At 44.7% G+C, this 12,127-nt stretch overlaps 2 protein-coding genes across 2 annotated transcripts; both read left to right on the plus strand.

Moving 5' to 3' along the window:
- Positions 1 to 463: 463 nt before the first annotated feature.
- Positions 464 to 1,522, plus strand: LOC138355291 (bifunctional hemolysin/adenylate cyclase-like). Its single transcript, XM_069310162.1, has one exon. It carries the CDS (start codon positions 464 to 466, stop codon positions 1,520 to 1,522), a length of 1,059 nt encoding a protein of 352 aa, XP_069166263.1.
- A 3,283-nt stretch (positions 1,523 to 4,805) lies between these two features.
- LOC123752652 (uncharacterized) lies at positions 4,806 to 6,043 on the plus strand. Its single transcript, XM_045734689.2, has one exon. The coding sequence runs from the start codon at positions 5,078 to 5,080 to the stop codon at positions 5,903 to 5,905; it is 828 nt and encodes a 275-aa protein (XP_045590645.1). The 5' UTR covers positions 4,806 to 5,077; the 3' UTR covers positions 5,906 to 6,043.
- The last annotated feature ends 6,084 nt before the right edge of the window (positions 6,044 to 12,127 follow it).

Here is a 12,127-nt window from a genome sequence, read left to right on the forward strand (position 1 = left end):
TCGTCCAGGTGTCTGCTGAAATAGATATCATCCAGATGTCTGCTGGAATAGATATCATCCAGATGTCTGCTGGAATAGATATCATCCAGATGTCTGCTGGAATAGATATCATCCAGATGTCTGCTGGAATAGATATCATCCAGATGTCTGCTGGAATAGATATCATTCAGATTTCTGCTGGAATAGATATCATCCAGATGTCTGCTGGAATAGATATCATCCAGGTGTCTGCTGGAATAGATATCATCCAGGTGTCTGCTGGAATAGATATCATCCAGGTGTCTGCTGGAAGATATCATCCAGATGTCTGCTGGAATAGATATCATCCAGGTGTCTGCTGGAATAGATATCATCCAGGTGTCTGCTGGAAGATATCATCCAGATGTCTGCTGGAATAGATATCATCCAGGTGTCTGCTGGAATAGATATCATCCAGGTGTCTGCTGGAATAGACACCATCCAGATGTCTGCTGGAATAGATATCATCCAGATGTCTGCTGGAATAGATATCATCCAGATGTCTGCTGGAATAGATATCATCCAGATGTCTGCTGGAATAGATACCATCCAGATGTCTGCTGGAATAGATATCATCCAGGTGTCTGCTGGAATAGATATCATCCAGGTGTCTGCTGGAATAGATATCACCCAGATGTCTGCTGGAATAGATATCATCCAGGTGTCTGCTGGAATAGACACCATCCAGATGTCTTCTGGAATAGATATCATCCAGGTGTCTGCTGGAATAGATATCATCCAGGTGTCTGCTGGAATAGATACCATCCAGATGTCTGCTGGAATAGATATCATCCAGGTGTCTGCTGGAATAGACACCATCCAGATGTCTGCTGGAATAGATATCATCCAGATGTCTGCTGGAATAGATATCATCCAGATGTCTGCTGGAATAGATATCATCCAGGTGTCTGCTGGAATAGACACCATCCAGATGTCTGCTGGAATAGATATCATCCAGATGTCAGCTGGAATAGATATCATCCAGATGTCTGCTGGAATAGATATCATCCAGATTTCTGCTGGAATAGATATCATCCAGATGTCTGCTGGAATAGATATCATCCAGATGTCTGCTGGAATAGATATCATCCAGATGTCTGCTGGAATAGATATCATCCAGATGTCTGCTGGAATAGATATCATCCAGGTGTCTGCTGGAATAGACACCATCCAGATGTCTGCTGGAATAGATATCATCCAGATGTCTGCTGGAATAGATATCATCCAGATGTCTGCTGGAATAGATATCATCCAGATTTCTGCTGGAATAGATATCATCCAGATGTCTGCTGGAATAGATATCATCCAGATGTCTGCTGGAATAGATATCATCCAGATGTCTGCTGGAATAGATATCATCCAGATGTCTGCTGGAATAGATATCATCCAGATGTCTGCTGGAATAGATATCATCCAGATGTCTGCTGGAATAGATATCATCCAGGTGTCTGCTGGGGAACTAGAGTTTAGTAGGCAGAATTATCACATTGTGTGTAATATATAACCTATAATCTATACTATACTATATAATTATATATATATAATCTATAAGTAGTAATAGGCTGCTTCTAAGCCCAAATAATTACGCGATTATAATAATTAAAATCATTAACTGCCATTACAGGTGATTATTATTCCTAGTAATGGTAATTATTCTGAAAATAATTATAGTGTTTAAGTTCATCTGAAATGCGATTATGTATTTAGGCACGCAGGAGCAGGATTATTTTTTGTAGGCTACAGCAGAAATGTTCATTGTAGGAGGATACAGCAGAAATGTTCATTGTAGGCTACAGCAGAAATGTTCATTGTAGGAGGCTACAGCAGAAATGTTCATTGTAGGAGGATACAGCAGAAATGTTCATTATAGGGGGCTACAGCAGAAATGTTCATTGTAGGAGGTTACAGCAGAAATGTTCATTGTAGGAGGCTACAGCAGAAATGTTCATTGTAGGAGGTTACAGCAGAAATGTTCATTGTAGGAGGCTACAGCAGAAATGTTCATTGTAGGAGGATACAGCAGAAATGTTCATTGTAGGAGGCTACAGCAGAAATGTTCATTGTAGGAGGCTACAGCAGAAATGTTCTTGGAGGCTACAATATAAATGTTCATTGTAGAAGGCTACAGCAGAAATGTTCATTGTAGGAGGCTACAGCAGAAATGTTCATTGTAGGAGGCGACAGCAGAAATGTTCATTGTAGGAGGCTACAGCAGAAATGTTCATTGTAGGAGGCGACAGCAGAAATGTTCATTGTAGAAGGCTACAGCAGAAATGTTCATTGTAGGAGGCTACAGCAGAAATGTTCATTGTAGGAGGCGACAGCAGAAATGTTCATTGTAGGAGGCTACAGCAGAAATGTTCATTGTAGGAGGCTACAGCAGAAATGTTCATTGTAGGAGGCTACAGCAGAAATGTTCATTGTAGAAGGCTACAGCAGAAATGTTCATTGTAGGAGGCTACAGCAGAAATGTTCATTGTAGGAGGCGACAGCAGAAATGTTCATTGTAGGTGACTACAGCAGAAATGTTCATTGTAGGAGGCTACAGCAGAAGTGTTCTTCGCTACAGCAGAAGTGTTCTTGCTGTAACACATAAATCTAACTTAAACAAGACAAAAAAAGGTGACATATTCCAATCAAAACAAGTATTCATTATACCAACGACAAATCAAACCGCAATGAATCAAAACTTGGCATAAGAAAAACAATTTTTTTTTGGGTGGGGGGGGGATATCTCTCGAAATATATTAATAACCATAAATCCTCTAATGGGAAATGTATTTTATGTACATTGACTAATGTATATACCTTTGTTTGCGATTAAAATACACAACTTCTCCAGTCAAAATACATCACTTTCTTCAGAGCCAAACATACATCTTAACCCCCACGCAATTTACTGATTATTACTTCTGCTTCAGTATAAGACATTGATTCCCTTTCTTAATATATCATTTTCGGTCACATAAATCCTTGCACCTGGCCCGAAAGGATTGGAGACACACAGGGACATAAATCATTTTCGTTACTCAAGTCTGAAGAGTGAAGGGGGAGCCGTTAAACTGATCACTCACACACACATGTGACTCCTGACCAAGCCTGAAGCGGTGGAAATGAGCCCTCAGTCCTAGTCAGAGACCTCGATCCCTTGCTCCACCAGTGAGGTAGGGGTCTGCAGGAGGGAGGTAGGGGTCTGCACGACGGAGGAGAGGTCTGCAGGAGTCCGCAGGAGTGAAATAAGTTGTCGGCGGCTTCAGAAATGCGAGTAAATCCTGGCCAATCGCTTTAGCCTATGAGAAAAGGACAGGAGAAAAGGAAAAGGACTCCTGAAACTCCCAGAAGTGTATCCTACATTGATCAGCAAGTCCCTCTCAGAAGACCTGTGCCCAAATTGCTTCAATTACAACCAGAATAAGGCCCCCCTTAATCAGCGGAAAGGCGGAAAGGCCAGATAAATCACCAGGAACACCACACCAACACACTCCCAATGAAACCAAACCAGTTCAGGAAACAGTCAGGTCATTTCAGAGAAGAGTGTGTGCAGTCAATCACGTGTACCGTGCAAGGCACTGACTGGTCGGGCGTGGAGGATAAATATCGTGGATACACGGGTATTAAAGTCCAAAGCGGTGTTGATGTATATTATGGCAGCTCTTGAGAGTTCTTGCTATCTAATCCTTGCTTTAGTTCCTGGGATGTTTATGTGTGGGTGTGAGAGAGAGAGAGAGAGAGAGAGAGAGAGAGAGAGAGAGAGAGAGAGAGAGAGAGAGAGAGAGAGAGAGAGAGAGAGAGAGAGAGTGCGAGAGAGAGAGAGAGTGAGAGAGAGAGAGAGAGAGAGAGAGAGAGAGAGAGAGAGAGAGAGAGAGAGAGAGAGAGAGAGAGAGAGAGAGAGAGAGAGAGAGAGAGAGAGAGTGAGAGAGAGTGAGAGAGAGAGAGAGAGAGAGAGAGAGAGAGAGAGAGAGAGAGAGAGAGAGAGAGAGAGAGAGAGAAAGAGAGAGAGAGAGAGAGAGAGAGAGAGAGAGAGACAGAGATAAACAGCTATAGACAGATATAAAAAAGATATAAATAGCAATAGAGACGGAGATAAAGAGCTATAGAGAGACAAAGACCTAAAAAAAAAGAGAGATAGAGACAACAACTGCTAGAGCGAACTAGAGAGAGAGAGAGAGAGAGAGAGAGAGAGAGAGAGAGAGAGAGAGAGAGAGAGAGAGAGAGAGACACAGAGAGAGAGAGAGAGAGAGGAGGGGGCAAGGATAGAGTGCTAGCATGCACAGACTACACCCTGCAATGTGTGTCATCACCTGTGATTCATGGCGTCTTTATATTCGGGGCAGCGACTCCAGTTCCCGAGCCAATTATCAGAAATTAGAGCGTTGATTAAGGCGATTCCTCGCTAAGAAAAGAGAAAACAATGCTCATAGCGGAGCAGGTTTCATTATTAGGGTCGGTTCCAATATGTTTCGATAATATCTGTTTAATATTCACATTCGGGCAGCGGTAAAGCCCCCCAATAACACATAATTACTGGTCCGGTTATGGGAATTTCGGCCGGTTAATTTGTAGTTGCCAACGAAATTCAGAAGAATTTCAAAATGATTGTCCCTTTAGGTACAAGTAGTCACCCATTTTCATTAAATTACGCTCACTCCTAATATTTTCTCAGCATGGAATGAACTGAATTAATATCTTGATGTAATTTACTCTAATTATAGTTCAGTAGCCCATAATTCGTTTACCAATATGAACACGCTCGATGGTGGGCGGAGCCGGCGTGGAGCCGGCCAATGGGAGCGCGGGGCGGGGCTTGCCGCTCAGCCAATCATCGTTGAGTGAAGGAAAATGGCTCCTGAAAGATGGATTTGATGCATTCCGTGTTTGAGTTTGGCTTGTAGTGAAGGTAAATCTTGTTATGTCGGTTGTGATTTTAATGGTCTCGTAAGCGCGGCTGCATGCCAAGATGGGAGCATGTTGGGAGCCCAAGAGGACATTGGTAATGGAGAATACAGATTAGCCGGAGGTGTGCGGTAGTGAGACGAGGACACCGCGGCGCCCGACCAGGATGACCGCCATGTCAGCAGAGGATCACGAGGAAATAACCGTCGACGGGGCCTCGAGTCGCGAGACTTCTCCCGCGCCGGTGTCTCCCGCCCGCGCCCGCAGCAGCTCCCCGCTGGATCTCAGCAGGGACGAGCCCCTACACGCCCGCCATGGTGACGCCCGCAGCCCCAAGGGCCAGCATGGCAGGCTCTCCTTCAGCATATCTTCCCTGCTGGAATCGTCGGGTCGCGCCGCGGCGCTCAGACACAGACTCCTGGAGGAGGGAAGCGAGTCGGATCGCGAGTGTGAAGGCGGCTACGCCGCGGAACTGGAGCGCCGTAGCCGCCACAGTGACAGAGACAGTGAACGGTGTGAGCGCGACAGTGAACCCAGCGAGAGGGAACGCGACGCGGATGACCGCGAGAGGTTAAGTTGTGCCGGGAGCGAGGCAGAGGGCGACGATGACGAAGGGGAGGCGCGGCCCTTCCAGCCCTTCACCTACACACACATGCCCTTCATGGGCGCCGGCGGCCTCCTGCCGCACTTCAACCTGATGCCGCCCATGAGCGCTGCCGCAGCTGCGGTGGCCGCGGGCCTGGGCACCCAGGCCTCCCTGCAGCACCTGTCAGGGCCGGGCGGCGTCATCCGGGTGCCGGCCCATAGGCCCTCAGTGGGGGGCGCCGGCCCTGGCACCGCCCTGGGGGCCATGCTGCCCCACATGGGGGGCGCCCCGCTGCCCTGGCTGGCAGGTCTCACGCCCCTGGAGCGGACGGCAGCCATGGCCCATCATCTGTCAGCGTTGGCGCCCATAACAGGTGAGACGGTGGGCGTAGGTGCTGTTGTTCCCTAGCAGCAGCAGGAGGGCTGTAGTAGGTGCTGTTGTTCCTCAGCAGCAGCAGGAGGGCTGTAGTAGGTGCTGTTGTTCCCTAGCAGCAGCAGGAGGGCTGTAGTAGGTGCTGTTGTTCCCTAGCAGCAGCAGGAGGGCTGTAGTAGGTGCTGTTGTTCCCTAGCAGCAGCAGGAGGGCTGTAGTAGGTGTTCTTGTTCCACAGCAGCAGCAGGAGGAGGACTATAGTAGTGGCTGTAATTCCCCAGCAACAGCAGGAGGAGGGACTATAGTAGGGGCTGTAATTCCTCAGCAGCAGCAGGAGAAGGGACTATAGTAGTGGCTGTAATTCCCCAGCACCAGCAGGAGGAAGGACTATAGTAGGGGCTGTAATTCCTCAGCAGCAGCAGGAGGAAGGACTATAGTAGGGGCTGTAATTCCCCAGCAGCAGCAGGAGGAAAGACTATAGTAGGGGCTGTAATTCCTCAGCAGCAGCAGGAGGAGGGACTATAGTAGTAGCTGTAATTCCCCAGCAACAGCAGGAGGGACTATAGTAGGGGCTGTAATTCCTCAGCAGCAGCAGGAGGAGGGACTATAGTAGTAGCTGTAATTCCCCAGCAACAGCAGGAGGAAAGACTATAGTAGGGGCTGTAATTCCTCAGCAGCAGCAGGAGACGGGACTATAGTAGTGGCTGTAATTCCTCAGCAGCAGCAGGAGGAGGGACTATAGTAGGGGCTGTAATTCCTCAGCAGCAGCAGGAGGAGGGACAATAGTAGGGGCCGTAATTCCCAAGCACCAGCAGGAGGAGGGACTATAGTAGGGGCTGTAATTCCCCAGCAGCAGCAGGAGGAAAGACTATAGTAGGGGCTGTAATTCCTCAGCACCAGCAGGAGGGCTGTAACCACCACAGAAGCGGGAAAACCCCGCCACAGTAGCCTGAGTGAAGCGGGACTGTCAGCTTCACACTAATCAGAAGAGGAGCAGGTCTGGGTAAGCAGGAAGAAAGCTTTCTATACAATACAATTCTATACACTATCAAGCAGGTGCCAAGCTTCTAATACTCAATATAATTAGTACAATAACGAGACTGAATAATAATGAATAAGGGCCCGAAGCCCCCTAGCCGTCTGTAGTGTGAGTAAGGGGTTACCTTGAGGTGATTTCGGGGCTCAGCGAACCCCCGGCCCGGTCTCCTAAGGGGGGTCCTAGGAGTAGGGGTTTTAAGGGGTAGTCTTAAGGGCTCTGTAGTTCCGTCAGTAGTTGAAGGGGTGATGGAGGGGGGGCAGCTGGGAATAGGGGGGCAAATGACCCCCCACATTATTATTGGGGACAGCTATATAGCGACCACCTCGTCGGGGCGACCATAAAACCCTTGAGACCAACCAACTAACTCCACCTGATCACACCCGCCCCGGAATTTTTGGGAGCAGGGCGGTGGAATCGAACCCTCGGATGCCAGAGCCATTCCGAAAGATATCCTCGTGGATACATATCCACCCCTCGGGTGATGTGATGGATGTAGATCATCTCCCTCTTCTTTCCCATCTCTCCCCCTTCCTCCCCATCTCCCCCTTCCCCCTCCCCCCCCTCACCCCAGCATCCTTGCACAGAGGCTGATCAGACGCCTAGCGCGGCTGCTGATATCACTCCCGGTGGGATAGCGAGAATATCGCATAAACTGGATATCGACGTTGACACGATATCGAGAGCATCAAATCCTCGCGTTATCATTCTCCATGGACTAGAAAGTCTATCGGTCGTATGTTATCGTTAATATGTACATACATGAACATATGTTTTAGTGACAAGTAGCAGTTATATATATATATATATATATATATATATATATATATATATATATATATATATATATATATATATATATATATACCAGAAAATTATATATTATATGAAAAAGGTAACCCCTCTATAGTTCTTATAATAAATACCTAACTAAGAATATAACAGCCCTCCCCCCCCTTTCCTTCATCCGTGAACAAGCAGTGTATAATTCTTCATTCTAAACCAACGCTCATATATTGAAAATAAAAAATGCCACGCTTTTTAATATATATATTTTTTTTTCTCCTAATTTCTTGCTCTCAAATAAATCGAGTAATTTATTTGCAGCTCATTTTCATCTTTATATATATATATATATATATATATATATATATATATATATATATATATATATATATATATATATATATATATATATATATATATATATATATATATATATATCTTGCTTGTTTGCCTTGTTTGTCTGTCTACAAGCATTGTTTAGCTCTGTCTAGGCATAATTTGCTTATCCAATCTGCTCGTTTCTGTCTGCCGTATGTCTGTCTGTCTATCTATCCGCTTCTCTGTCATATCTTTACGATTTCAAGACGTCTCCTCTAAGCTGAGTGAGGCAACATAGGGGGGCCATTGCAATGTTCTGAGGGGCCTAGTTGTTTGTAATCTGTAATTATAGGCCTTTGTAGGCCTAGGCACTCAGAAAATGCCATTTTTATTTATATTTTTTGCTAAGTGTTAAGTGATGATTGTGTTCACTATCGGTGAGGAATTTGTTTGTTTCCTTGTTTCGTTTCACACACACACACACACACACACACACACACACACACACACACACACACACACACACACACACACACACACACACCATTTCCGGTGTGTGTGTGTGTGTGTGTGTGTGTGTGTGTGTGTGTGTGTGTGTGTGTGTGTGTGTGTGTGTGTGTGTGTGTGTGTGTGTATCTTAATGGAGTCAGTGTCACCATTAATAGTGTCACCCTCAACATTACTATTAGTTTCACCATGAATATCAGTCACTATATCATAGTCGTTTTAGCACCGTCACTATCACAGTTACTGTGGGTATTATAGTCACTATTCTCGTTGCCACTTTCACTGTACACTATCCTGCTATTATCTTATATAGTGACATCCGAATCACCATCATATCACCTTCACTCACCCCTTAAAGACCATTTTCCTCACCATCGTCGTCCACAATCACCTACACTATCATCATATTCATTGTCACAATCATTGTTTCCCCCCCCCCACTTTAATCCACCTATACTTACACTATCGTCATCTTCACTATCCTCTTTTACCCCTCCTCACCACAATGACTTTCACTGGTATCACTGCAATTTCACCATCAAGTTCCCCTTCATCATCATTCACCATTTTCGTCATCACAACCTCTATACTCTCACCATCACCATCAACTTCACCATTTTTTTTTCAACACACAACTAATCTTTCACTATCTTCATCATAACTTGTCTCTACAACAACCTTCATCTACCATTCAAATTACAACTGTTTATTAATGTCAATAGGTACAATACAATCAGATCTACCACAATTACATGTCAAAAAACAACCACCACCACTACAACAATCTACAACAATCGCCAGCCTATGATATGTATAATCACTACATCTTCTCAATCACCACCACCACCACCATCACCAGTCACCACTACCACCACCATCACCATCCATCACTACCACCATCATCACCACTTTACAACTATCATGAATCCACATCCACTCCAATCATACCCACCCCATTATCACACCCCCCCCCTCTCCAATCACATCACAATCACCAATACATCACAACACCTACATCACAATCACAAACTTTAGGTTACCAATCACCATTAATTACAAACTGTCTAGGTTCCCAATCACCATTAATTAAACTCGTTCGCGAATGATTGATTCACAGATTACCAACGTGTCATGGTAAACACACTATCCGCCACCATATTCTTCACTATCACGCTAGGACCACGCTTCACTATACCGCACTGTGGCGTGCCGAGCTAGTACCATACTTCGAAAATCTTCACCGTATCGTACGGTAACTTATTGGCAGTGCTACACTATAAGGGCCATTGAGCAATTCACTGTTTCACTATACCCAGGATATCATACCACAAAAATACACCACACTGTTCATGCTGTATAACATTAGTATAATCATACATTATACAACATCATACTATTTATACATAACTCTTCTCGATATCGAGTAATTTCTGTCCATATAGTACCCTATATATACCTTACTTTGACACCATACTTTGACACCATACACCATACTTAGACACCATATATTTTCAGCTCCTGCACTATATATCACCATAACACATTGTATTGTTCATTGTACCTTCAGGAAGAAGACTTCGTAAAGTATGAAGCATTGAATCCTGCTTCGAAAGAATTCGAAACTTTGATATCAGCTTTCACTTTGATTTTGAAGGAATATATATCATCTGAAATCAGCTTAAGACGGGTATTTAGGAAAAGGGCTAAGCCAGTGTGACTTTAGAGCACTTGGAAGGGATATGAGGACAAGGAACTGGGATATGAGGACTAGGAGCTGGGATATGAGGACTAGGAGCTGGGATATGAGGACAAGGAGCTGGGATATGAGGACTAGGAGTTGGGATATGAGGACAAGGAGCTGGGAAATGAGGACTAGGAGCTGGGATATGAGGACAAGGAACTGGGATATGAGGACAAGGAGCTGGGATATGAGGACAAGGAGCTGGGATATGAGGACTGGGATATGAGGACAAGGAGATGGGATATGAGGACAAGAAGCTGGGATATGAGGACAAGGAGCTGGGATATGAGGACTAGGAGCTGGGATATGAGGACAAGGAGCTGGGATATGAGGACAAGAAGTTGGAATAAGAGGACAAGGAGATGGAATGTGAGCACAAGGAGCTGGGATATGAGGACAAGGAGCTGGGATATGAGGACAAGGAGCTGGGATATGAGGACTAGGAGCTGGGATATGAGGACAAGGAGCTGGGATATGAGGACTAGGAGCTGGGATATGAGGACAAGGAGCTGGGATATGAGGACAAGAAGTTGGAATAAGAGGACAAGGAGATGGAATGTGAGCACAAGGAGCTGGGATATGAGGACAAGGAGCTGGGATATGAGCACAAGGAGCTGGGATATGAGGACAAGGAGCTGGGAAATGAGGACTAGGAGCTGGGATATGAGGACAAGGAGCTGGGATATGAGGTCAAGGAGCTGGGATATGAAGACAAGGAGCTGGGATATGAGGACAAGGAGCTGGGATATGAGGACAAGGAGCTGGGATATGAGGACAAGGAGCTGGGATATGACGACAAGGAGCTGGGATATGACGACAAGGAGCTGAGATATGAGGACAGGAAGCTGGGATGCGAAGATTGGGTGAAGGAACGGTACCCAACCACTAGGGTCATTGCGGGATTGAACGACGACCTTGCAGCATACATACAATCCTCCAATGCACAACAGTAATTTATTCAGCCTTCTATGCCTAGCTCTGGTAAGAAATATAACGTCCTCAAACTTCAAACAAACTTTTCGATTGGTGAAATATTTAAGAGTTCTAAAGATATACCGAATCGAGAGTTTTAAAGATATACTGAATCGAGAGTTCTAAAGATATACCGAATCGAGAGTTTTAAAGATATACTGAATCGAGAGTTCTAAAGATATACTGAATCGAGAGTTCTAAAGATATACCGAATCGAGAGTTCTAAAGATATACTGAATCGAGAGTTTTAAAGATATACTGAATCGAGAGTTCTAAAGATATACCGAATCGAGAGTTCTAAAGATATACTGAATCGAGAGTTCTAAAGATATACTGAATCGAGAGTTCTAAAGATATACCGAATCGAGAGTTCTAAAGATATACTGAATCGAGAGTTCTAAAGATATACCGAATCGAGAGTTCTAAAGATATACTGAATCGAGAGTTCTAAAGATATACTGAATCGAGAGTTCTAAAGGTATACTGAATCGAGAGTTCTAAAGATATACTGAATCGAGAGTTCTAAAGATATACTGAATCGAGAGTTCTAAAGATATACTGAATCGAGAGTTTTAAAGATATACTGAATCGAGAGTTCTAAAGATATACCGAATCGAGAGTTCTAAAGATATACTGTTAGCGTATTGCCGTCTCATATCATGTTAGTCTTTAATACTTGAGGTATTAAGAAAATTTAATACTTTTCAGGATGACCCACCTGCGGTAGGTGACTGTCATAGGTTGGTCAGGGTTGGCGCCCTTGAATGATAAATGGGAGAGCACAAAATAAGTCAAATTTAAACAAACTGTTCAGTCGTCAACAGGATGAACTGTAGCCGAAGGGATTGGAACTATTTGGAGAAAACGCCAAGCCATTCCGACTATATGGAAGGGGGTCAG

Source organism: Procambarus clarkii, chromosome 66 (genome assembly GCF_040958095.1).
Source record: "Procambarus clarkii isolate CNS0578487 chromosome 66, FALCON_Pclarkii_2.0, whole genome shotgun sequence".
NCBI lineage: Eukaryota > Metazoa > Arthropoda > Malacostraca > Decapoda > Cambaridae > Procambarus > Procambarus clarkii.

Bases quoted from the DNA above. Each gene is read 5' to 3' on its own strand.
- LOC123752652 (XM_045734689.2), top strand. From the start codon at position 5,078: ATGACCGCCATGTCAGCAGAGGATCACGAGGAAATAACCGTCGACGGG.
- LOC138355291 (XM_069310162.1), top strand. From the start codon at position 464: ATGTCTGCTGGAATAGATATCATCCAGATGTCTGCTGGAATAGATATC.